Genomic DNA, 26,484 nt, shown 5'->3' with positions numbered 1-26,484 from the left:
TGATAATTAAAAGAATATTTGACTGGAATTTTCCTGAGTTGGAAAATGGGGTTTGGCCCACTTGTAACTTGGAGCATTTTAATCACAATCATATACTATTTTTTTTAATCATTTCTTAACGGAAAAAGATTTCTTTGAATGAAAATATAAAAAAAATATTGCGATTGTGATGGAGGATTTTAGGTTTGGGGGAGTCACGTATTAGATTATGAAAATATACTAATTTGTGTATGAAGTATGTATATGTGAAGCGATTCTTATATTATACGACATTTTATCAATTTTGATCACTATCGTGTTACTTAAATTATATATAATATATGATAGAGTTCGATTTACCCTAAAGATATACCCTGACCATAAATCTAATATTTCATATAATATATAAATATTCATATTATCTTGTCCACAGCAAATTACGATACTACCCATTAACTAATTATCAAAGTTGAGGGCGGAAATAGGGGTGTTCATATTTCGGATAAAACCGAAAAAATCGAAAATCCAAACCGAAAAAATCAAAGATCGAACCGAACCGAAAACCGTATTTTGTAATTCGAATATAAATATTAAAATCAAAGTTTATTTGGTTTGGTTTTGGATTATATATGTCAAAACCGAACCGATCGAAAAAACTGAAATTGAATTAAATTAATAATTTTATTTATATTTTTTTATTTATATTATATGTTATGAGATGATATTTAGTGAATGAATAATCATTTTGAATAATTTTTTGTTGATTATTGTTTATTTAATTCATTGTTGTTGTTTATGTAATTTATTTTTGATTAATTGATTGTTATTTATGTAATTTTTAGTTGATTATTGTTTATGTAAGTCATTTAGACTTTATTTTTAAAGTTTTTACTAATAAATTATGTAAAAAACATATTATATTTTATAATGTATTTTTATTATTAATTTTAATAATTGTATCAAAATCGAAATAACTGTATCAAAATTTGTTTTATTTTTTTGAAAATATTATAAGACTGTGGTTGGATGTTTGTTCTTGTATTGTTCGTTATTTTTTGTTTCTTCACTATATGACTATAACTTTAAGTTGTGATTTGAAGTATTTAAATTATATATTGGATTAAATTTATGTTTTTTTATTGTGTTATGTATTATTAATGATAAAACCGATCAAACCGAACCGTATAAATCGGTCCATTATAGTACAAAAACCGAACCGAAGTAGAATGGTTTGACTTCGGAATACATTTTTTATAAACCGAAAAACCGAACCGAAATTAGACAAATTAAAACCGAACCAACCTATATGAACACCCTAGATGGAAAGGGGGAAGAAAACTTTAAAAAAATCGAATACATATCATCTTCCTCTTTTAAAAAAACAGTGATTTGGGAACATTTTTCTTTCGGAAGACCGAATATTTGAAAAGTAAGCCACCCACCATCGGCCTTTTTGTTATGGTTTGTTTGTTTGTTTTTCCTCTCCAACATAAACAATATCATTGCGTTTATTTAACAAAATTGGAAACAAACTACGAAAATTTATATCATATATTATCTAAAAATGTAGATCTTTTGTGATATGATGTTACCCCATTGGGGTAGTGTCCAAATGAGATCCAACGGTCCATTATTGCCTAATCTTGGTGAAGCCTCATTATATTTATTAGTTTTTTTTTGTTTTTCCATTTAAATTTAGGCGAGCCTCTCAATTATTTTGTTGAAAATTTGAAACGATAGTCAACCTTTTATAACTTTACTTCTCTCTTTTTCTTGTTAAAAAAACCCTTATTTTTTCTTTAAAAAATATCTCGTTTTTGGTTAAATTGCTCTGAGTGAGTTAGATTATTCATATTGAATCAATTATCATGTCATGTTTTTTTGTTCGACATTATTTTTTTTTGTCTGTTTGTGTGTTGCGATTGGTGTTTATATTTTTAATTGATTTGATTTTTAGTCGATATTATAGAATATTTTAATTTTCTTATTCGACTCATGTACTGATTTTTACTCAATTCAATCATCCTTATTTCTTGCATATGTTAGTATTTAAAATATAATAGTTTTTATTTATTTTGTTAGATTTGTTTTGTGACAAAATCTCTCGTGAGATTAGACGGAGTTCATTGAGTTCTTTTTAGTTTAGTTGTTTTTCTCTTTCAATGCAAATGTTTATCATTTTTTTTAATTAAAAGAATTTGGAGTTGCCATTATTAGATGAAGTGGTAATATCGTTATTTAATAGGAAAAAAAATTATATATTGCATTTATCTAAAAATTAACCTAAAGTCTCTGAAGACAGCCCTGATCGTCTAAAATATTGGTCAAATAACATCCATGATAAGATAGTAAAAAAGAAATGACATAAAATTATATTATAAAAACATAATATGGTTTGCGTATATAATGAGTGTGCTCGATGTTAATATATATTTTCGTGATGAGAGGCTTTCTAGGTTGGAAAAAGACATGGTGTCGTAGATATAAAAACTAAGAATGATTTTCAAAAAATAAAAATAAATTTCTAAGTATGAGATCCACGAAGTTTTAATCAATTTCACATTTTTTTCTATTTTTATTCATTATTATTATTATTATTGTTATTTTTTTTTGACAGGAATTATTATTATTGTTATTACATAGATAATTATGTTTTACCATCATTCTAAATGATGACTGTTCGGGTTCTAGAATCTACGACCCTGATTTATTTTTTTTTAAATGGAACCAGAACGTACCATTTGGATACGGTTTTGGTTACTAATATTTAATTGTTTTTAATTGATTTATTTTCTATATCGTCAATCGGGTATTCGAGTCATTGCCATTTTTTTTATAATTTTTTTCTTTTGTTTGCTAGTTAATATTTTCTGGTCAACTCACCTTTTTTTACGGGAATTGTGTCGAAGAAAGTGGAATTAATAGGGTGCTTGTAGAGTTCTTCTCTATGAGCCTCATGATTTAGACCAAAGTTCCATCTATCCATGAGTAATGCTCATGAAGTAAGATCAAAATAACCATTAAAATATCAGGGCAATGAAATCCTATGTTATTACCTTATGGGATATGATCAAAGTAACTATTAAAGGACCAGAACGATGAAATCTTATGTTTATTGATAAGAGCGATGAAATTTTTTTATTTCAATCATACCATTTATCCAAATTCTCAGCCTCTTCCTACACGATTTTTTTTTGACGATTCAATTCCTAATTATCACGTCTCGGACACACAGCGTATGATACTTTGTTTAACAAGTACACATTCAAAAAACAACTTACTTTGAAATATAAAATTCATACAAATCATTATATATCATGATAAAATAAAAAAAAATTGTATTTACAATAAAAATGGAAAATCATAATTTACAAACCATAATTCTTCAAATAAAAAAGCTTCGAATGAACTTTACAAACCATAATCATAAATATTTAATATCATACCTGTTGTGGGGACCTCGGGTTGCTAATCTCCTCTTAGGGCAATTAATGAACAATTAACATTCATTAAACATCAATTAAATAAACCAAGAGCCAAGTAAAAAAAAAAAAAATTTAAAAAATCCAGTGTCTCGCTCGATCGGTGAAAAACACCCGATCGAGCGAGCACAATTGCTCAACTCTCGGTCTTGAAACAATTTGGTCTCGCTCGATCCGTCAACTTCTGCGGATCGAGCGAGCCAAAAACTCAAATTTCTGTTTTGCAAAATACAGGGCTCGCTCGATCCGTCAACTTCTGCGGATCGAGCGGTCTCAAATTTTCAGAAAATCTGCAGATCACATTTTGATGTCAATCCGATTCCTTCCAATCTAAATCATCAAAACATGGTCCAATACATGATATATCAAGTCCAAAACATGCATATACTCATAAACAAAGTCATAAGCATTTATACATGCATTTATTTACATCAAACAAGTTGCTAAATATCGTAAACGACATCAATTATCTCAAACTTTATACATGTAATCCAAACCAACATAACTAAGGTTTAGTGCTTCTAAAGTTCAAGACATCATCTACAACCCGAGTCCTCAAGTGCTAGACTCTCTCCCAGCTGTCAATGACGTCGATGACTAGCTCCTGCCCCATCTGTTGTCATGCACACATACAAAACAAGACAACAGCCGGATAAACTCCGGTGAGAAACAATTCTCAGTATAACCAACATATAGAAAGCGTTAAATAAATCATATTGACTCTATTTAAACTTGACTCAACAAATAGAGTACGTAAACGCTTTAAATACGAATTGATTCACATAACTTCGAGGCCATCAAGATTCATAAATGATCTTGACATGGATATCCATCTAACGAGTTCGTAACCGACTCGCAAATAAGGTTAACAACAACCTTGGCATAGAATCAATTCAATATAGCCTCATATAAACTCGAATATAAAGATCCACTACCTGTGATGGATCGATAACATCACAATCAAATCAAAAACATAAACAAGTATGTGGTTTTTGCGGGCCAACTCAAGATTAGTCGTTCTTGAGTTTCAAAGTCCCTACTTCACGATGTCGTCATTATACCTTCGTTTATCTCGGTTCTGAACTCTTCAAATCTGAAAGATACAACCAAAATACATATATCAAACTTCATTTCAATCTATCGTTTCAGAAACGAGTCAAAACCATCAAGAATTCATCAATCAATCGCATTTCAAACCTCAACTCTAACTTCTTCGGTTCAAAGTCGTTGTCTCGAGTCGTTGGCCTTCCAAACTCGACTGAAACGGAAGAATAAAATTCTATAACATTCACATCATCAAGATAAGTGTTTCAGCTTAGCTATCGAATATCAAAACAGTCCAAAAACTCGATTAAACGGCGTAGCGATTGAAATTCGATAACCGACGTAAATCCCGACTTCGAAACTTGCAATTCAAAATCATATATCAGCATGTATATCGATGAGTTTAGCTGCTGATATGATGTTATGTGACTGAGTTTATGATGTAACACCCGGTATTTTAAATACGTAAATCCGCATGCATAATTAGGGTATTTAATTATTTAAATTTGTGATTTATGGGTTAAATAATTATGTGAATTATTTGTGCATGATTTAATTTATTTTTAAGCATTTAACCCATAAATAGTGATTTTTATGATTTTTAGTATTTTAAGTATTTTATCGCGTAGACGGGACCGTGGACGGACGAGATGACAATTTTCTATCCAATTTATTTCATGAGCCTTTTAAAAGCCCAAAAATATTATTTTGAGTTTTATTTCCTCAAAAATTTTAGTATTTAATTTTATATAATTTTAGGAGTCCGTTTTTATTCAAAATAAGCCAAAATAATGACTTTTTATTATCTTTAAAATTTCCCTAAATTAATATTTCGGGATTTTTATATTTTTTTTAAATTTTGTTATCAGATTTATTTTCTTAATTAGATTTTTAAGTTATATATTTTATATATTAAAATCCTTATTAATATATTTAATTTCCTAAAAACCTATTTTATTAAAAACTTAACCTAATCTACCCCAAACCCATCGACCCTAAGCCCCAGCCGACACCCCACTCTCCTCCATCACTCTCCATCGTTTCCAGCAGCCTCCAACTACTCCATAGCTCGGTTTTTGAAGGTCCAAGTCGGTTGTCGTCGTCCCGTCGTCCCGGAATCGTCCCACACTCAATTTTTCTCTTCGTTTTCGGTGAAAGGCATGATTTTCTTCCATTTTTTCGTACCTATCAGATATTATGTTGTGTGGATTGTGTATGCATCGAAAACTTTCAAGTTTTTCAGAAAAATGGTTCGGTTGTTTCGGTTTCATGCGCAAGGTTCCTTGTTTTCCTTTTTCATGTTCACGTTTTCGGTCCACCATGGCTGGTATGGCTGCTGATCAGAGTCCTAGGTAGTGTGAGGAGGGTCTGGACCGAATGGCTCGAGTGGCTCGAGCCAAACGGCCCCAGGAAGTCTGCTGGTGCGGTTCGGCCTCCCTTGGTGCACAGTCTAGGGTTTCGGGAAATAGGCTTCGGGTTCGGTGGTCCAGGCTGCATGGGGCTGGGGGCTGGTGCAGGTTAGGTCCGCCCAGACGTGGGCTACGTCTGGGCGGCGGCGCTCCGGCCAATGGTGGCCGGAGCAGGCCGGCAGCAGCCACGGAGGGGCTGCTGCTCTCGGCCGCAGCCGAGATGGGGTTAGGTGTAACACCCGGTATTTTAAATACGTAAATCCGCATGCATAATTAGGATATTTAATTATTTAAATTTTAGATTTATGGGTTAAATAATTATGTGAATTATTTGTGCATGATTTAATTTATTTTTAAGCATTTAACCCATAATTAGTGATTTTTATGATTTTTAGTATTTTAATTATTTTATCGCGTAGACGGGACCGTGGACGGACGAGATGACAACTTTCTAGCCAATTAATTTCATGAGTCTTTTTAGAACCCTAAAATATTATTTTGAGTTTTATTATCTCAAAATTTTTAGTATTTAATTTTATATAATTTTAGGAGTCCATTTTTATTCAAAATAAGCCAAAATATTGACTTTTTAGTATTTTTAAAATTCCCTAAATTTATAATTTCGGGATTTTGTATATGATTAACTTAAATTATCAGATTTTAGTTTTTATTTAGAGTTTTAAAATTTTAGGTTTTATATTTAAAACTTTTAATTATCCTAAAACCTATTTTAATTAAAAATAAAACTCTAACCTAATCTACCCCAAACCCACCGATCCCTCACGCTCTCAGCCGCCACCCCCACTATTCATCATCTTCCTCAACCGAGCAGCCCTAAGGAAGAACACCATAGCCACGTTTTTGAAGGTCCAAAGCAAGTCGTCGTCGTCCCGTCGTCCCGAAATCGTCTCACGCCCGTTTTTCTCTTCATTTTCGATGAAAGGCATGATTTTCTTCCAATCTTTTTGTACCTATCAGATATTATATTGTGTGGATTGTGTATGCATCAAATCCTTCAATTTTTTTCAGAAAATGGTTTGAGTGTTCGGACTTTTTCCAAGGTTACTTGTTTTCATGATTCATGTTCACGTTTTTAGGCCATGGGTGCGTTCTATCTGCTGGCTATGGTCCCTAGGGTGTCCTAGGTGTGACTGGACTCGAGTGGCTTGGATGGCTCGAGCCAAACGAGCCCAGGGAAGCCATTACTGCAGCACGGCCGAGGGGGAGTCGCGGTCTAGGGTTTCCTGAAAGAGGGCCACGGCTTGGTGCGTGGGGCTGCATGGGGGCTGGGGCTGGGTCAGGTCAGGTACGCCCAGACGTGGGCTACTTCTGGGCGGCGGCGCTCCGGCCAGGGGCGGCCGGAGCAGGCCGGCAGCAGCCATGGAGTGGCTGCTGCTCACGGCCGCAGCCAAGAAGAGGCTAGGGGTCGGGTTCTAGGGTTTTAGGTGTGGTCCGGGTCGGGTCAGTGGTCCGGGTCGGGTCAGTAGGGTAGTGGGTCGGGTTAAGTGGGTTCGGGTCCGGGTTTGGTGGGTCAGGCTCGAGTCTTTTTATTTTTAAAATATTTTATGAATTAATGGGTTTTTGGGTCTATTAATTTGAAATAAAATTATTTGGACTCTCAAATAATTTTATTTGGGCTTTTAAAATTTTAATTAAGTTAGTCCATTAATTTTATGGGCTTTTGAGCCCATAAAAGTTATTGGGCCAGTCTTTGGGATTTTGGGCCCATTGGGCCAGTTTAAGTTGTTATTGGGCCTAGAATGTTTTATGGGCTTTAAATTATTTTGTTTGGGCTTAGAACAATTTTATTGGGCTTAAGTATGTTAATGGGCCAGTCTCAGTGTTAATGGGCCAGATTTAAGTAAATGGGCTTGAGTGTTAGGGCCAGCAGTCCAGGACCATCCGTGAGAAATTTGCATGTGTCCTGAGTATATATTTAATTATTTTATGCATTGAAGTTATTTTAATATTTATATGTTAGTAAGAAATTAAATTAAATATATATGAAGGACACACCTTTTATTTAAGTACATGCATTCATGAAATAATTTTATGCATAATTAAATGTTTAAGGTTGAGCAATAATAAAATATTTTATGTTGGAAGTTGAAGTAGTGTGACAATTTAAGGGGGATTCGTCCCCATATGTGAACTATTGAAGGGCAGTTTACTGCCAATTTAAGAGGTGATTCGTCACCGCCACGTACGTTGGTTTCCACGCTGATCAGTATTTAATGTATGATTTAAGGTTACACTACGGATACAACCATGCGATGTTAGAAAATAAATTGCTCAACAATGTTTATGTATTATGTTATTTAAGTTAAGTTATGTTATGTTATGAAATTTTCAACATGCTCATTCATGTATATGTATGTATTAGTATTTAATTGTTTTAAATTATTTTAAACCCTTGTTATGTTAGCATGTTGGGCCTCTAGGCTCACTACACTGGTATGGTGCAGGTGAGTACGTTGAGGATGAGGTTGTACCCACCGGAGGCGAGGATGTATGAGCGGGCATGCAGTGACCCCGTGACCGTGATAGATGTCTGAGTCACATGCATGTTTTTGATTATGTCAGCACGTTACACATTTCATATTATTTTTCAGTGGTTGTGAGTTTTGAATATTTTATTGAATATTGTCAGTACATGCAAACTTTAATCATTTTTCTTATGCAGTATTTTTAATTAAATATTTGACTCATATATTTATTTTATTTAAAGAATGCAATTTTTATTTAAGTTATTTATTTATTTATTTATTTTAAATCTTTTTATTCTGTGCATATACGTATGGGCATATATGTACATATTTTAATTAGTAAGTATATATATAAAAAAAAAAAAATTTCCGCATATTTATTTATTTAATAATTATAGAGTTAGGGTCGTTTCAGTTGGTATCAGAGCACGGTCCTCGGAGGGGTCATTACTGCTATGCGAGCTCAGAAATCCACGCTACCGGTCTGTAAGTTTTAAGTGTTTATAGCATGATTTAATTTTTAGAATTTAAGTTAGTATTAATTTTAAACAACTTAGTTATGCATGGCGATTTACGTAAAGAAATATGTGGTGGTGCAGAATGCCTCCTAGACCGATGAACAGACGTGGGGGATCTCCACCTACACCTCCTACACTGACATGGGGTGATGCAGCGCTCTGTGGGAGGGTGCAGCCAGGGGAGTTCACCTTCCTACACTGACATGGGCAGAGTTTAGGCGTATCTTCTACGCCAAGTACGTCACTGAGGATGTGCGCAGTCGCATGATCCGTGAGTTTATGAGTCTCCGTCAGGGGGACAAGACAGTGGTTGAGTATGTGAGACAGTTCGAGAGGGGCTGTCACTTTGTGCCTCTGATTTCAGATAGTCCACCAGAGAAGTTGAGGCAGTTTGTGGAGGGTTTGAAGGCGGATATCAAGCATGATGTTCGCATGGCAGACGTCCTTGCTTATGAGTCTGCAGTCAGTAGAGCCTTGCGTTTCGAGGAGGGTCGGAGAGAGATTTCAGAGAGAGCAGCAAGGGAAGAGGCAGTTTCAGGCTGGGTATCAGCGACCATCTTCGCAGCCTCCTGCGAAGAAGCAGTTTACAGGGCCGGCTAAGGGCCCAAATCCACAGCAGAGGCCACAGCAGCAGAGGCCGCAGCAGCAGAGGGGCGGGGCCCCTAATGCCATAGCTTATCCTACTTGCCCGAAGTGCCAGAAGATGCATTCGGGACCTTGTCTATTGGGAGCAGGAGTTTGCTACCACTGTAGGGAGCCAGAGCATCAGATAGCTAACTGCCCGAGGAAGAAGAACACCGCTGGTAGGGTGTTTGTGATGCAGGCCGAGGAGGTAGATCCAGACACCTCCTTGATCACCGGTATATCTTACCCCTAACTTTTAATAATTTTCCTTTGGTAAAAAATTTCGTCTTTAATTTGGAATTTGTTGTTATTTGGGTTATTTAACTGCATGTTAGAATAGGAAGCATGTTTTACTTGTGATTAGAATTAAGAATTTGTAGTGACTCGTTGGGGAAAATTTAGTAGTGGTATGAAACTGTTGGGAATTTTCTGCATGCAGGGAAAATTCTAGTTGGAGGCAACTCCACGTTTGCGTTGCTAGATTCAGGGGCTACGCATTCGTTTATCTCCCTGGAGTTTATCAGGCGGGTAGGCATCACACCTGAGAGTAGTGACAGTGGGTATGATGTTACTATGCCGTCAGGGCAGATTATTTCTACCTCGAAGGTTATTCGAGGACTGGAGTTAGAGCTGCAGGGACACTCCATTCGAGCAGATGTGGTGGTTTTGCCTTTGAGTGGATTCGATTTGATTTTGGGCATGGACTGGTTGACAGTCAATGGTGCTTCGATTGATTTTCGTCGGAGATCAGTGTCAGTGAGACCTACAGTAGGTGACCCGTTCACTTTCCATGCATCTCAGAGCAGTGATATGCCTCAGGTGATATCTCATATTCAGGCGAGGAAGTTGTTGAGACGGGGTTGCCAGGGGTTTCTAGCGAGTATCGTCACGACTTCAGAGCCATCTAGCAGATCATTGTCAGAGATAGAGGTGGTTCGTGACTTTCCGGATGTCTTTCCGTAGGATGTTGTAGGAATTCCACCAGTGAGAGATGTGGAGTTCAGCATCGACTTAGTGCCAGACACCGTGCCTATCTCTAAGGCACCGTACAGACTTGCTCCGACCGAGATGAAAGAGTTGAAGGAGCAGATTCAGGAGTTGTTAGAGAAAGGCTTTGTTCGTCCTAGCTTTTCTCCGTGGGGAGCTCCGGTGTTATTTGTGAAGAAGAATGATGGCAGTATGAGACTGTGTATCGATTACCGAGAGCTCAACAGGGTCACAGTGAAGAACAAGTATCCACTGCCAAGGATAGAGGATTTATTTGACCAGTTGCAGGGAGCTTCGGTGTTCTCCAAGATCGACCTGTGATCTGGTTATCATCAGTTGCGTGTTAGAGATGCAGATGTGTCCAAGACTGCTTTCAGGACACGATATGGGCATTACGAGTTCTTAGTGATGCCATTTGGGATGACCAATGCTCCAGCGGTTTTCATGGATCTCATGAACCGAGTCTTTCAGCCGTATCTAGATCAGTTCATCATAGTCTTTATTGATGATATTTTGATCTATTCTAGGAGCATCGAGGAGCATAGACAGCATCTTCAGACAGCCTTGCAGACGTTGAGGGAGCATCGGTTGTATGCCAAGTTCAGCAAGTGCGAGTTTTGGCTTGAGCAGGTGGCATTTCTTGGCCACATTATTTCGAGAGATGGGATTGCAGTTGATCAGTCTAAGGTTGAGGCAGTGCAGAATTGGGGTATTCCGAAGAATGCTTCGGAGATTCGCAGTTTCTTGGGTTTGGCAGGATATTATAGGAAGTTCATCAAGGGTTTTTCCTCTATTGCAGTACCCTTGACTTCCTTGACCAAGAAGAATGCGAAGTTAATCTGGAGTTCAGACTGTCAGAGGAGCTTCGATCAGCTGAAGGAAGCACTCACTACTGCACCAGTGTTAGCGATGACAGTACCACACGAGGAGTTAGTGGTGTACACCGATACGTCTAAACTGGGTTTAGGCGCAGTACTTATGCAGTGTGGTAAGGTTATTGCGTATGCGTCGAGGCAGCTGAAGATTCAGGAGCAGAACTACCCGACGCATGACTTGGAGTTGGCAGCAGTGGTCTTCGCTTTGAAAATCTGGAGGCACTATCTGTATGGCGAGAAGTGCAAGATTTTCACAGACCACAAGAGTCTCAAGTACTTCTTCACACAGAAGGAGTTGAACATGAGACAGCGCAGATGGTTGGAGTTGGTGAAGGACTATGACTGTGACATTAGCTACCATCCGGGTAAAGCTAATGTAGTGGCCGATGCTTTGAGTCGGAAGTCGTCAGTGGTATCATGCTTGACCGTACAGTTACCACTACAGAGCGAGATTCAGAGATTTGGCTTGGAGTGTTATCCGAGTGGCCATACACCAAGCTTGTCAGTGTTGACGGTGCAGCCAGTTCTTCGAGATCGGATTAGGGAGGGACAGTCTACTGATGAGGAGTTGCAGCGATGGAGACAGAGAGATGAGGCTAGAGGTAACCTCTTGTATACAGTGGAGGATGGTATCGTTCAGTACCGTGGTAGGATGTGGGTACCGAACGTCGATCAGTTGAGAGCTGAGATTTTAGCAGAGGCTCACACATCTCCATACTCCATTCACCCCGGAAGTACGAAGATGTACAAAGATTTGTAGCTATTGTATTGGTGGCCCGGAATGAAGAGTGACATCGGGAGAGTGGTGTCAGAGTGCTTGACTTGTCAGCAAGTCAAGGCAGAGCATCAGCGTCTAGCAGAACTTCTTAGACCTCTTCCTATTCCGGAATGGAAATGGGAGAATATTACGATGGACTTTGTGGTTGGCTTACCGAGGAGTGCCAGAGGTTGCACAGCGATTTGGGTGATTGTGGATAGACTCACCAAGTCAGCTCATTTCTTGCCGGTGAGGACTACTTATTCTTTGACACAGTATGCAGAGCTTTACATCAGAGAGATTGTTAGACTGCATGGCATACCAGTGTCTATTGTGTCAGACAGAGATCCGAGATTCAAATCTGCGTTTTGGAAGAGTCTGCACACGGCTTTGGGGACTAGGCTTTTGTTCAGTACAGCATTTCATCCCCAGACAGATGGTCAGTCTGAGAGGGTGATCCAGGTTCTCGAGGATCTTCTGAGAGCTTGTGTCATTGATTTTCGGGGCTCTTGGGAGACTAGACTGCCATTAGTGGAGTTTACCTATAACAACAGCTTTCAGTCGTCTATAGGTATGGCTCCTTATGCAGCATTGTATGGGAGGAGATGCAGATCTCCTGTGCATTGGGATGAGGTTGGTGAGCGGATTTTACTGGGTCCTGAGATTGTGCAGCAGACAGCTGACATTGTGACTCAGATTCAAGATCGGATGAGGACTGCTCAGAGTCGGCAGAAGAGTTACGCAGTTGCCAGACGACGAGATTTGGAGTTCGCTGTAGGTGATCACGTATTTCTGAAGGTGTCACCGATGAAGGGAGTAGTGCGTTTTGGTCGGAGAGGCAAGCTTAATCCGAGGTATATAGGGTCATTCGAGATCTTGGAGAGAGTTGGCACGTTGGCCTACCATTTAGCTCTACCACCGGGGCTAGCGGCAGTGCACAACGTTTTCCATGTATCCATGCTTCGGAGATATGTCTCCAACCCGTCGCATGTGTTGGATTTCGAGCCCTTACAGTTGCCACCAGATCTAGTGTATGAGGAGAGGCCAGTGCGGATCTTGGCAAGGGAGGAGCGGAGGCTTAGGACGCGGGTCATACCGATGGTCAGAGTCCAGTGGCTGAATCACTCGGAGGAGGAAGCTACTTGGGAGACCGAGGCAGATATGAGGACTCGCTACCCGGAGTTGTTCGGGTAAGTACTCTAATTTCGAGGACGAAATTCAATTTAAGGGGGGGAGAATTGTAACACCCGGTATTTTAAATACGTAAATCCGCATGCATAATTAGGATATTTAATTATTTAAATTTTAGATTTATGGGTTAAATAATTATGTGAATTATTTGTGCATGATTTAATTTATTTTTAAGCATTTAACCCATAATTAGTGATTTTTATGATTTTTAGTATTTTAATTATCTTATCGCGTAGACGGGACCGTGGACGGACGAGATGACAACTTTCTAGCCAATTAATTTCATGAGTCTTTTTAGAGACCTAAAATATTATTTTGAGTTTTATTATCTCAAAATTTTTAGTATTTAATTTTATATAATTTTAGGAGTCCATTTTTATTCAAAATAAGCCAAAATATTGACTTTTTAGTATTTTTAAAATTTCCTAAATTTATAATTTCGGGATTTTGTATATGATTAACTTAAATTATCAGATTTTAGTTTTTATTTAGAGTTTTAAAATTTTAGGTTTTATATTTAAAACTTTTAATTATCCTAAAACCTATTTTAATTAAAAATAAAACTCTAACCTAATCTACCCCAAACCCACCGATCCCTCACGCTCTCAGCCGCCACCCCCACTATTCATCATCTTCCTCAACCGAGCAGCCCTAAGGAAGAACACCATAGCCACGTTTTTGAAGGTCCAAAGCAAGTCGTCGTCGTCCCGTCGTCCCGGAATCGTCTCACGCCCGTTTTTCTCTTCATTTTCGGTGAAAGGCATGATTTTCTTCCAATCTTTTTGTACCTATCAGATATTATATTGTGTGGATTGTGTATGCATCAAATCCTTCAAATTTTTTCAGAAAATGGTTTGAGTGTTCGGACTTTTTCCAAGGTTACTTGTTTTCATGATTCATGTTCACGTTTTTAGGCCATGGGTGCGTTCTATCTGCTGGCTATGGTCCCTAGGGTGTCCTAGGTGTGATTGGACTCGAGTGGCTCGGATGGCTCGAGCCAAACGATCCCAGGGAAGCCATTACTGCAGCACGGCCGAGGGGGAGTCGCGGTCTAGGGTTTCCTGAAAGAGGGTCATGGCTTGGTGCGTGGGGCTGCATGGGGGCTGGGGCTGGGGCTGTGTCAGGTCAGGTCCGCCCAGACGTGGGCTACGTCTGGGCGGCGGCGCTCCGACCAGGGGCGGCCGCAGCAGCCATGGAGTGGCTGCTGCTCACGGCCGCAGCCAAGAAGAGGCTAGGGGTCGGGTTCTAGGGTTTTAGGTGTGGTCCGGGTCGGGTCAGTGGTCCGGGTCGGGTCAGTGGTCCGGGTCGGGTCAGTAGGGTAGTGGGTCGGGTTAAGTGGGTTCGGGTCTGGGTTTGGTGGGTCGGGCTCGAGTCTTTTTATTTTTAAAAATATTTTATGAATTAATGGGTTTTTGGGTCTATTAATTTAAAATAAAATTATTTGGACTCTCAAATAATTTTATTTGGGCTTTTAAAATTTTAATTAAGTTAGTCCATTAATTTTATGGGCTTTTGAGCCCATAAAAGTTATTGGGCCAGTCTTTGGGCTTTTGGGCCCATTGGGCCAGTTTAAGTTGTTATTGGGCCTAAAATGTTTTATGGGCTTTAAATTATTTTGTTTGGGCTTAGAACAATTTTATTGGGCTTAAGTATGTTAATGGGCCAGTCTCAGTGTTAATGGGCCAGATTTAAGTAAATGGGCTTGAGTGTTAGGGCCAGCAGTCCAGGACCATCCGTGAGAAATTTGCATGTGTCCTGAGTATATATTTAATTATTTTATGCATTGAAGTTATTTTAATATTTATATGTTAGTAAGAAATTAAATTAAATATATATGAAGGACACGCCTTTTATTTAAGTAAATGCATTCATGAAATAATTTTATGCATAATTAAATGTTTAAGGTTGAGCAATAATAAAATATTTTATGTTGGAAGTTGAAGTAGTGTGACAATTTAAGGGGGATTCGTCCCCATATGTGAACTATTGAAGGGCAGTTTACTGCCAATTTAAGAGGTGATTCGTCACCGCCACGTACGTTGGTTTTCACGCTGATCAGTATTTAATGTATGATTTAAGGTTACACTACGGATACAACCATGCGATGTTAGAAAATAAATTGCTCAACAATGTTTATGTATTATGTTATTTAAGTTAAGTTATGTTATGTTATGAAATTTTCAAGCATGCTCATTCATGTATATGTATGTATTAGTATTTAATTGTTTTAAATTATTTTAAACCCTTGTTATGTTAGCATGTTGGGCCTCTAGGCTCACTACACTGGTATGGTGCAGGTGAGTACGTTGAGGATGAGGTTGTACCCACCGGAGGCGAGGATGTATGAGCGGGCATGCAGTGACCCCGTGACCGTGATAGATGTCTGAGTCACATGCATGTTTTTGATTATGTCAGCACGTTACACATTTCATATTATTTTTCAGTGGTTGTGAGTTTTGAATATTTTATTGAATATTGTCAGTGCATGCAAACTTTAATCATTTTTCTTATGCAGTATTTTTAATTAAATGTTTTACTCAGATATTTATTTTATTTAAAGAATGCAATTTTTATTTAAGTTATTTATTTATTTATTTACTTTAAATCTTTTTATTCTGTGCATATACGTATGGGCATATATGTACATATTTTAATTAGTAAGTATATATAAAAAAAAAAAAAAAATTCCGCATATTTATTTATTTAATAATTATAGAGTTAGGATCGTTTCATTAGGGCTACGGGTTCTAGGTTTTCCTATGGGCTTCCGGGTCTGGTCGGTGGTCCGGGTCAAGTTCATGGGTCATGGGTTAAGTTAGTGGGTCCGGATCCGGGTTAAGTTAATTGGGCTCGGGTATTTTTAATTTTAAGTTAATTATTAAATTTAAGTGTTTTATTGGGTTAATTAGCTTAATTATATTTTTGGGCTTCACTTAATTTTATTAATGGGCTTAATTAATTTAATTATGTTGATCCACTAATTTCTATGGGCTTTAGGGCCCATGGAAATTATTGGGTCAGTCTTTGGGATTTTGGGCCCATTGGGTCAGAATTGTGTTATTGGGCTTTAATTAATTTTAATTGGGCTTAGAATAATTTTATTGGGCTTAAGTATGTTAATGGGTCAGTCTCAGTGTTAATGGGCCAGATTTAAGTAATTGGGCTTGAGTGTTAGAGCCAGCAGTCCGGTACAATCCATAAGAAATTGCATGTGTCCTGAATATATATTTAATTATTTTTATGCATTGAAGTTATTTTAATATTTATATGTTAGTATGAAATTAAATTAAATATATATGAAGGACACACATTTTATTTAAGTACATGCATTCATGAAATAATTTTATGTACGATTAAATGTTTAAGGTTGAGCAATAATAAAATATTTTTATGTTGGAAGTTGAAGTAGTGTGACAATTTGAGATTTGAGGGGGATTCGTCCCCATATGTGAACTATTGAAGGGCAGTTTACTGCCAATTTAAGAGGTGATTCGTCACCGCCACGTACGTTGGTTTCCACGCTGATCAGTATTTAATGTATGATTTAAGGTTACACTACGGATACAACCATGCGATGTTAGAAAATAATTTGCTCAACAATATTTATGTATTATGATATTTGAGTAATTTAAATTAAGTTATGATATGATATTTTGAAGCATGCTCATTTATGTATATGTTATGTATTAGTATTAAATTGATTTAAATTATTTTAAACCCTTGTTATGTTAGCATGTTGGGCCTCTAGGCTCACTACACTGGTATGGTGCAGGTGAATACGTAGAGGAGGATGTAGCTCCTACCGGCGGCGAGGACATATGAGCGGACATGCAGTGACCCCGTGACCGTGATAGATGTCTGAGTCACATTGCATGTTTTGAATATTTTTAGCATGTTACATTTTTAAGTATTTTTTTCAGTGGTTGTGTTTTGGAATATTTTATTTAAATATTTTCAGTGCATGCAAACTTTAATAATTTTATTTATGCAGTATTTTAATTCAATATTTGACTCAGATATTTATTTTATTAAAGAATACATTTTTATTTAAGTTATTTATTTATTTATTTATTTTAAATCTTTTTATTCGGTGCATATATGTATGGGCATATATGTACATATTTTATTTAGTAAGTAATAAAAAAAAAAAAATTCTGCATATTTATTTATTAATTATAGAGTTAGGGTCGTTTCATATGATGTGGAACAACCCTGCATATAAATGCACTTCTTGTATTACATAAGAATCGAATTTTGACATTACTTTGATATCAATTGTAAAATCAAATTGCTTCTCGTTTTATCAAATAGTCGTCTGCACACGTATTGTGTGTGGGATTAAAATATTAATATTATTTATTGTATATATATATATATATATATATATATATTATATGTTTGTTACAAATCAATTTAAATTTAAAAATAAATTAGTTACGTGTGATTAAAGTATGAATATTATTTATTGTATATATGTATTATATCTTTGTTTCAAATCAGTTTAAATTTGAAAATAAAATGAAATCACAAAATGAAGAAGTTTAAAATAGAGATAGAGATTTTTTAATTTTGTAATTTTTATTTTTTTTGCTTTTTGAAGGGTATTTTAGATATTTTATATTTGACTTCACCAAATTAATTTTAATTCGATTACTATGTGGTGTTTTTCTTTAATAATCTTTAATTTAATAATAAGATATTAAGATATATAACTATTGATAATTACTTAACTTCAATCCGAATAAATCTTAGAATAAATCTTACGACAGTATCCAACACAACATATTATTCGCTTTCCTACTAAACTAATTAATTATTTCTCAAAAAACCCTTTTCCAATAACTGACAATTATTGGGAGAGATAGGAGCACTTTAAGGTTAGATATCGAGCCACTTAACATGCATAAAACTTAACATGCCTTCAAAAAAAAAAACATGCATAAAACTAGACCCTCGGATTCCCTATATTATATATGGATTAAGAAGCCAAGTAGAAAAAATGGAAATGATTTTATTGTTAAAAATGTGTTTGGATTGATATGAAGTTTTTTTTTTTGACACGCAGTGCTTTTAAAACACTTAATTAAGTCATAATAAGTGTTTTTTTAAAAAAGCTTATTAATACAGCTTTTACTTTAAAAAAAATACTTTTAAAAACAACTTTAAAAAATATTTTTTTAAATAAAATGCTTCTGTATCAAAACTAGCTCTTAGTATTAATACTAAGAAAAGACATGTGCGTCGCATGTAAGAGCACACTTTTATTTTTGATAAAAATTGTTAAAAAAATAAGTTGAGAAGAAATTAATTTGCTGCAAAATAATTTTTCATTTCATTTTAGAAAGTAGTAAATTCAAGGTTTATATATATATATATATATATATATATATATATATATTATAAAATGTGTTCAAAGGACATTTGTTTAAAAAAATTATGTGTTGCAAATCTAAATGAATTTATAATTATTGAAAACATATTAACAATTCATCTTATAATTTTGTATAAATTAGACGTTGAAAAATAATAATAGAGAATTGATATCATAATATTGTAATTGAAATAAATTTAAGAGTAGAAAAATGTATAAAGAATAGTGTTGAACCACTTATTTTACTATTATTAATTTATGAAAAATAAACATATAATATGATTAATAAGTTTTAGACATTAAATTAAATTATTGTGTCAAATGTTTACTTATTTTATATTTTAGATTTTTATCTCTTTCACGGGTTTTTTGTCATCTGTTTTTTTTATCTTTGTGAAAAAAACAATATTCTCATCATCTTCAATAATAATTCTAATGATATAGTCGTCATCAATCATTTGCATATTCATATTTTTATTCTTTGATTCTTTTGTTGAAAGACCTATTTTTTTAATGCTGAAAATCTTTCTTAATTTGTAATAGTAGCAATAATTTCTTTAACCACAATCTCCATTCTTGTGTTGTTATTGTCTTTTATTACATACACGTCAATATCTTAATTATCGATACATTTGTTATACATCATCTTTTTGTCAATCTATATCTCTCGTAAAAATACTCATTATTTAATTGCAAGATCATCCCACCACATAATTGTTATAAATTTTGGTCTTTACGGAGAAGAAAAAATAATTATTTAGTAAACTATATGTATTCAATCATATACTATTAAATTTTAATAATAATTTAAGCCTTTAAAAATATTATTTGGCTTTCTTTTTTATATATACAGAAATATAAATAAAATAAATACTCACGAAGTATTTATAAGAATCATTTCTCTTATATATCCAATAATGCACATATCACTTTAGTGAAATGTAATTAACGATCGAACCTTCTTCATGACACCAACCTCAATAACATATGATTTAATTATTTGAATTTGTTGTTTTAATTCACCGTTTTAAAATAATTAATCTTAATTTATGTCACATAAAGGATATTAATGTCGTGTCCTTAAAAAAATAAGTTTTTTGTATGATAAATCTTTTCACCCTATATACAAGCAAATAAAACCAAAGAATTTATGACCGTAAAAAAAACCAAAGAATTTATGTATTTCAATCTTCTACAAATTAAGTTTTTGTATAAAAATTAATTCTACTTCATATATAAACAAATAAAACAAGCGAATTTTAGAATTTCAATATTCTCGAATTAAGATTTTTGTGGAAATTTTTTTGTTCAATTCATATATCTAAAAACAAATAAAAACAAAAAAAATAAATTAGAATTTCAATCTTCTTGGAAATTGAATCCTCATCTAATATCAACGTAGTTGGACAATATTGATATTATCATAATAATTAATTTTAAAGAAACATCCTCGCAAAATATATCAAGTATGTATAAATAAAGAATAAAGTTGACCATACACAATGTAAAACTTTGACATTGATTCATACTTTTATAATTGGTAGAATAAAATATAATTTCAATATTCTAGAATTAAGATTTTTGTTAAAAAAATTCTGCAATTCATCTATCTACAAACAAATAAAAACCAACGAAAATTTATCCAAAAAAAAAAAAACAACGAAATTTCTTCTTGGAAATTGAATCATTATTTAATATGAACGTAGTTTGACAGTATTGACCTTATCATAATAAGTAATTTTACAAAAATATGCTCGCAAAATATCTCAAGTATATATAAATAAACGATAAAGTTGACAATACACTAAATAAAACTTTTTCCTTGATTCGCATTTTTATAATGGATGATATAGAAATAGATAACCGCGTATAATATTATGTTTGCCCGATTGTCCCGTATTGGCTCACGAGTGGTTAGTATATGGTTTTTTTTTTTTACTTAATTATTCTCGATAATTATTTTTAATTACCGGATAATTAGCATCGAGGCTACCTATTGTATGGGAAAGGGCGGTGCCACCTCTCAGTTTCTACGCCAACTGTTGTATATTTGACTTCTCTCGTTATTACCGTTTGTTGTATGTCTTTGTTGTTATCTCTTTTACAAAGTGTCTGTGCTGGCGATCAATACAATATACAGGCCAGGAAAAGGTCCAGACCCTGGTGTCGTCCGTACCAGGAAAATGCACAAACTTTTTTTTTATGAGAAGGGATCGGAGAAGCAATAGCTACATGTTCTTTTAACTGTTTCATTCGTTTCTTGGTGATTTGGGAAATGACTAATTCTGTTCATCGCTGTCATGAAAGAAAAGAACCAAAACTCGAGAATTGGAATACTTAAACGGTTGTTTTCCAGGAAGAGAAGAGCCGATACATTTGAATTCAATGAAATTTCAGGCATATAGGATGATAATTTTGTCTTTCTTTCTTTGTCCCGATTTCTCTCCAGATATTTCTTTGTTGATAAATGATGAGGACATTGAAAATGCAGCTGGCAGTGAAGAAGATGAGGATTTCTTTGATGATTCGTCTTTTGAGTTTCCGGAGAGTGATCCAGGCAATGCAAAAAATATGGAATTGAGGTGAGACGTACTTGTAGTATCTTTTTGATAGAATGATATGGTACGAGACCATGATCTGGTCTATTTTATGAGGACCAAAAATCATATTTTTGTATATAAATTCGAAATCATGTAATTTAATTTTTCAAGGTTGATGTATATGTTTGTTTTATAATCGATAAAGTCTTATTCATTGATGCATTGCGTTGTGTATTACAGGGTCTTCGTGGGTACTTGGAATGTAGCGGGAAGGTCTCCTACGGGAAGTTTGGCTGTAGATGTGGATGAATGGTTGAATCTCAAGGACGCAGCAGATATCTATGTTCTTGGGTATGCGAAAATCAAACTGTCAATAAATGTTTTCAGTGTCGTTTTGTCTGAGACTAAGATTCTTAATCCTACAGATTTCAAGAAATCGTGCCTCTAACAGCTAAAACCGTTATTGGAGCGGAAGATCCGACAGAAGCTACAAACTGGAATCTACTTATTGGCAAAACTCTTAACGATAAATATGGATGCCCGTGGTCAACACCAATGATACATCCCATTAAAAACGAGGATTATCATTATGAAAGCCTTTCTGATTCTGAAAGTAGTCCGAGCGTTAGCAAACAAACAGAAATTCCTGGAAAATATCCGCCAGGGATTCAATCCGGGAAGCAAAATCGATTTAGCAGGTACAGCTTAATAGCAAGCAAGAAGATGGCTGGTGTCTTTCTAAGTGTTTGGATGAGAAAAGAATTGTTAAATAGATACAATGTATCGGGTGTGAGAGTTTGCTCTGTGGCTTGCGGTATCATGGGGTATTTGAGAAACAAAGGATCAGTTTCCATTAGCTTGTCTGTTGGTGGAACTAGATTTTGCTTCATAGCTGCGCACTTGGCTTCCGGCGAAAAGAAAGGTGATGAAGGACGAAGGAACTACCAAGTGTCGGAGATTTTTAGGAGGACTACTTTCCCAAGAATCCACGACGATGGAGATGGCATTCATCCACTCACAATCTTAGGGCACGAGTAAGTTGAAATTCAAATGCAAATAATCAAACATAAAAGTTATATGTGTGTGTGGTTTCCCTAAATTTTTTATTAGATGCCAGAAGGAGATGCCTAGGCACTTAAAAGGTTACAGATACCGTTGGCATATGTTATCTAACTGTGGAAGTATAAAGTAAGTTAATAAAATGATTGTCATTAGTTGGAAATGATAAAATGTGTCATGTTCTAGAACAGTCGGATATTCTGGTTTGGAGATCTCAACTACAGACTATGCCTAGAAGACAACTTAGCAAGGGAGTTGATACAACGAGCAAACTGGAGGGAGCTGCAGAAGTTTGATCAGTTGCGGAAGGAACAAGAAAATGGAGGTGTATTCCAGGGATGGGAAGAAGGAGATATAGAATTTGCACCTACTTATAAATATTCTTCCTCTAACTGCAATAGGTATTCGGGTGAAATTCCATATAGAGCCGGAGAGAAGCAAAGAACTCCAGCATGGTACATTTATCTGTCATCTTTTACAAAATTTTCGAAAATTATAAAATTGGATATTTATTGTGTCATTGTGACTTTAGGGGTTTCAAATTAAAGTTTCTTGTGAAGACACGGTGTTCTGAGAATAGCTTGGGAAAACTGTGCAATTTGTAGTTTAGTACTTTTAACGATGCACATCTGCAGGTGTGACAGGATTCTATGGAATGGTATAGGGGTGAGGCAACTTTCTTATTTCCGCAGTGAAAGCAAGTTTTCTGATCATCGGCCTGTCTCAGCACTCTTCTCTACCCAGATTAAGTCAGCAAAATCTACCAATGCAATCCAAAGGTCCTGCTAAAACTGTAAGTAAACTAGTCTGACTCACGTTTATGAAGGAAAACATATATATAATAAAGAGCTGGTCACCACGCTCAAGTTCTCAAGTAACTTCATAGCAGGGGACTGTGGAAGCAAGCAACGAGGCAGCACGAGCCTACACAACTTTGTGCCATTAATCATGAAAGAAATTCAATCTTCATGAGATGGTGAAAGCACATGGGTTCATCTAATGACAGACATTCTCACAAAATGCAGGTCACTGTTGTTTGTTAGAGAAGTAGAATAACCCACACATTTATAGGCATCATGATATCCAAATGAAAATACATGTGCATTCAAGTATTGAATGGTAAATATCTCACCTATGCAATGTGGTCTTCTATCTGATTGCAGAAATACAGTAGCTAAGGCATATAAATGTTATAGTGCTCTCTAGAAGACTAAAACGGTATATCAACATCTGATAAAACTACACAAAGATTAACAGGTCAAACATCGAATGAAACCACTTACAGCTGCTAGCTTTCAGCGCTCATCTAAAGAATTTCACTCATTTTTTCTGAATTATCTTTATGACAATGCGGGCAGAAAAACCTTCTCTGCAGCTCATCGCCAAGAGAAGCACATTTCTCTTCCAGTTCCAGCATCTGCTTACCACATGTCAAGGCAAAATAGCAACGAAGAATATAACATGCTGATTCTAATGCCAAGTCATTCAACCTGACACAAGTACGGAGAGTAATGATCGAGTAGAATGATATGTGCAATGCGTGTCAGAGTTTACCAAAATCAATTCATAACACAAAGGGCTATAACAGATTAATCATAAAGTTATTTTTATCTTGCATCTCTTTTCTGAAACTCCGGCATCCTTGACAACCTATTGTATCATCGTGGTGAAGTAAAGATAGATAATGGATACAAATTCCATAACTCCAAATATTAAGCAAATTATGCTCCCATGGCTCATGTGTATTTTATATTTTCCAAAACAATATCTCTACATGTTAATCCTCTATCAGGATTTCCCCTTAGAATCCCGATTTTACAACCAAGGATGATTGCAACGACCAGCCAAAATCAAAGGATATTTACTCAGCTCCTGAAGTTCCACGCTCTCGGCCATAATTGACTCCATGAGTGACACTTTCTTTTCCAATTTAATAAGCTCTTGTCGGACCTGCAAAAGGCTCAGAAATCATTCAGTTTATCTAGAAACGCTAACCTTACTGCATTCATCGGATGACAAGAAATTATATCAATAATGCCAAAATAATCCACTGGAGATGAAATACTCACCTGTTCATGCACAACTTGTTCAGCTTTATGTTGTTGTTCGTTCTCATTGGTTTGAGAGATTATTAGGGCAAGTTTATCCTCAATAACACTTCTGTCCCTTGGAGAATCCCCAACAAGAGCAGGGAAGTATACTGCTTTGTACGAACACAAAATATCGTTAGCAACAACAGAGAGGCCTAGTACATTAAAGTTTTGACATAAAATACTTAACATCCAGACCCGAAACTACTTTTAGCATGTGCTTAATTCTGAACAACATTACACATACCATCCGTTGATTTTGCCTCACACAAATTCTCAGCATTGAAAATGGAATCTGGTAATTGTTGAGATTTCCTGCGACCCACAAGATTCAGAACAACATTATGAAATGCAGACTAAGATGCACCATAACTAAGCTGAAACTATATTTTAATTCTCACACATTTTTCCTAGACTATCAAGCTACTTTCACAATATGTTATCGTACTAAATGTTTCTGTAACGCTACAAAGCATAAAATTGGCCTTAAACTTCGTGCAGGACAAATTTACGGCAGAAAAGAAGAAAACAGCCAAATAGATTAAAATAGAGTAGATTTGGGGGAATGTCTTCATTTGAAGCCAAATAAAACCATCGGAGTAAAAATGTAAGCAAATCAACCTTATTTGTGCATTCAGCTGAAACATTTTTGTGATGAATCCATCTCTGCCAAAACAAATGTAGACATTAAAATGACCGTGGACTCATAATTCACAACTATAAGTAACTTATTTGATGTACAAGAGACATATAACACATGCATAAATATGTACCTCAAGGAATTTTCTTCATTCTGCAAGTCAGTGAAGCATAGTTCCGCGAGAACAAAGTTCAAACACGTGCATTCGAAACTCTATCAGTCTCAGTAAGTATACTAATGTACATAAATTGAAACGTGTAAGAAAAATTAGGTTCATATTTTCATTCAAATATTGCTTCAGTATACCTTGAAAGCCTCCAGTTCAGATCCAAGTTTTGATATCTCCTTGCTAGTCTGAGCGTTCCTCGACTGTAAGCACGGCATGAGGACGATCGCTCAAGTATTTATCCATGCAACGTTATGGCGACGAATTCTACTTTTTTCCAGAATAATTAAAATATTTTTGGCATAATCATAGCACAATAATTTTCAATTTTTGAGTCTGCAGCAGTATCACGAACCTCTAGGGTTTGAATCGAAACTTGATTCATGGATAATTCAACTTCGTACCCCTTGAGCTCTTGTTCCGTAGTCTCCCTCTCTAGCTTCGCTTCTACCAGCTCTTTGCTCGCAGCTTCTAACTCATACTGTAGTTCTTCAATTCGTTTCTTCTGGCTCACAATTCGACGCTCTGAAAACATAAACCAAAAGCATGAGCCAGATGAGTATATTCCATTTCGATCATCGAAACAACTGAATCCTCACAACCGATTTGCTTGGGAAGACTAATATCAGGAACTAAATGCTGGATAAACAATGGAAGATCAAATATTCTTTCACGGTTTGGAGTTACCTCCTTGAGATTTCTCGGCAGCGAAATCCCGGATTAGCGACAGGAATTGTCTCTGCGAATCACTTCCCGCCATTTTCCCCCTCCAGAATTCGGTTTCCAAGTATTTGGCGTGAAATATATTTTTCGCCTCAATTATACGACTATGAACGAACGAATCTTGGCCTCTCGTTTTAATCAACGGTTAAATTTACAAGTGTGTTTAGTGGACTGGATTTGGAGTGCTTGGATTTGGATTTGCAAATACTGTTTTGGTGTTTGATAAAATGGAATTTTAAAATAAGATTGATATTTGATGGGATTTCATGGGATTTGATGGAATTTCGGTTTATAAAAACAATAAAATTATTTCTAACAATAAATTTATAAACTTTAGTAATAAATTTAAGTTTTTCTAATATTTTTTTTACAAAATATCAATTTCCTAAAATTTATGCTAGTAAATTTCAATATGTATTTTAACTTTTTTTTCAAACACCAAAATGAAATTTGAATTCCATGAATTTAAATTTCAATTCCAATTCAAATTTCAATTCCAAATTCAATTCCATATTCCATTTTTTAGATATTGTGGTATATCAC

The 26,484-nt window shown here is 35.5% G+C and overlaps 2 protein-coding genes across 7 annotated transcripts; one reads left to right on the top strand and one right to left on the bottom strand.

Moving 5' to 3' along the window:
• The first annotated feature begins 20,847 nt into the window (after window positions 1–20,847).
• On the top strand, window positions 20,848–23,529 carry LOC140882694 (type I inositol polyphosphate 5-phosphatase 4-like). 5 transcript variants are annotated; one of them, XM_073288845.1, is made up of 7 exons: window positions 20,848–21,120; window positions 21,215–21,305; window positions 21,504–21,614; window positions 21,689–22,297; window positions 22,514–22,777; window positions 22,958–23,115; window positions 23,209–23,346. In XM_073288845.1, exons 1-6 carry the CDS (start codon window positions 21,024–21,026, stop codon window positions 23,109–23,111), a joined length of 1,326 nt encoding a protein of 441 aa, XP_073144946.1. In that variant the 5' UTR covers window positions 20,848–21,023; the 3' UTR covers window positions 23,112–23,115; window positions 23,209–23,346. The 5 variants fall into 5 exon arrangements, 4 of the variants coding, with proteins under 4 accessions (XP_073144946.1, XP_073144947.1, XP_073144944.1 ...); XR_012150266.1 differs by adding an exon at window positions 23,486–23,529 and having other exon boundaries at window positions 21,030–21,305; window positions 23,209–23,347; XM_073288846.1 differs by having other exon boundaries at window positions 21,030–21,305; window positions 22,967–23,115.
• A 598-nt stretch (window positions 23,530–24,127) lies between these two features.
• On the bottom strand, window positions 24,128–26,032 carry LOC140882696 (uncharacterized). 2 transcript variants are annotated; one of them, XM_073288847.1, is made up of 8 exons: window positions 25,906–26,032; window positions 25,574–25,743; window positions 25,359–25,421; window positions 25,186–25,265; window positions 25,034–25,078; window positions 24,660–24,727; window positions 24,392–24,522; window positions 24,128–24,272 (listed from the first exon to the last, which is right to left on the bottom strand). In XM_073288847.1, exons 1-8 carry the CDS (start codon window positions 25,976–25,978, stop codon window positions 24,138–24,140), a joined length of 765 nt encoding a protein of 254 aa, XP_073144948.1. In that variant the 5' UTR covers window positions 25,979–26,032; the 3' UTR covers window positions 24,128–24,137. The 2 variants fall into 2 exon arrangements, with proteins under 2 accessions (XP_073144948.1, XP_073144949.1); XM_073288848.1 differs by having other exon boundaries at window positions 25,186–25,205.
• Between the last annotated feature and the right edge of the window lie 452 nt (window positions 26,033–26,484).

This window comes from Henckelia pumila, chromosome 2 (assembly GCF_033568475.1).
Source record: "Henckelia pumila isolate YLH828 chromosome 2, ASM3356847v2, whole genome shotgun sequence".
Taxonomy (NCBI): domain Eukaryota; kingdom Viridiplantae; phylum Streptophyta; class Magnoliopsida; order Lamiales; family Gesneriaceae; genus Henckelia; species Henckelia pumila.
Note: the sequence above shows the minus strand (reverse complement) of the source record. Positions and strands in the feature narration are given on the sequence as shown.

Coding starts and splice junctions, on each gene's coding strand:
- LOC140882696 (XM_073288847.1), bottom strand. CDS start 25,978: ATGGCGGGAAGTGATTCGCAGAGACAATTCCTGTCGCTAATCCGGGAT. Junction 25,422..25,573: donor TTTCGATTCAAACCCTAGAG/GTTCGTGATACT, acceptor CCGTGCTTACAG/TCGAGGAACGCTCAGACTAG. Junction 24,523..24,659: donor TGAGGCAAAATCAACGGATG/GTATGTGTAATG, acceptor CGTACAAAGCAG/TATACTTCCCTGCTCTTGTT.
- LOC140882694 (XM_073288843.1), top strand. CDS start 21,109: ATGAAATTTCAGGCATATAGGATGATAATTTTGTCTTTCTTTCTTTGT. Junction 22,298..22,513: donor CTCACAATCTTAGGGCACGA/GTAAGTTGAAAT, acceptor GTTCTAGAACAG/TCGGATATTCTGGTTTGGAG. Junction 22,778..22,957: donor AAGCAAAGAACTCCAGCATG/GTACATTTATCT, acceptor GCACATCTGCAG/GTGTGACAGGATTCTATGGA.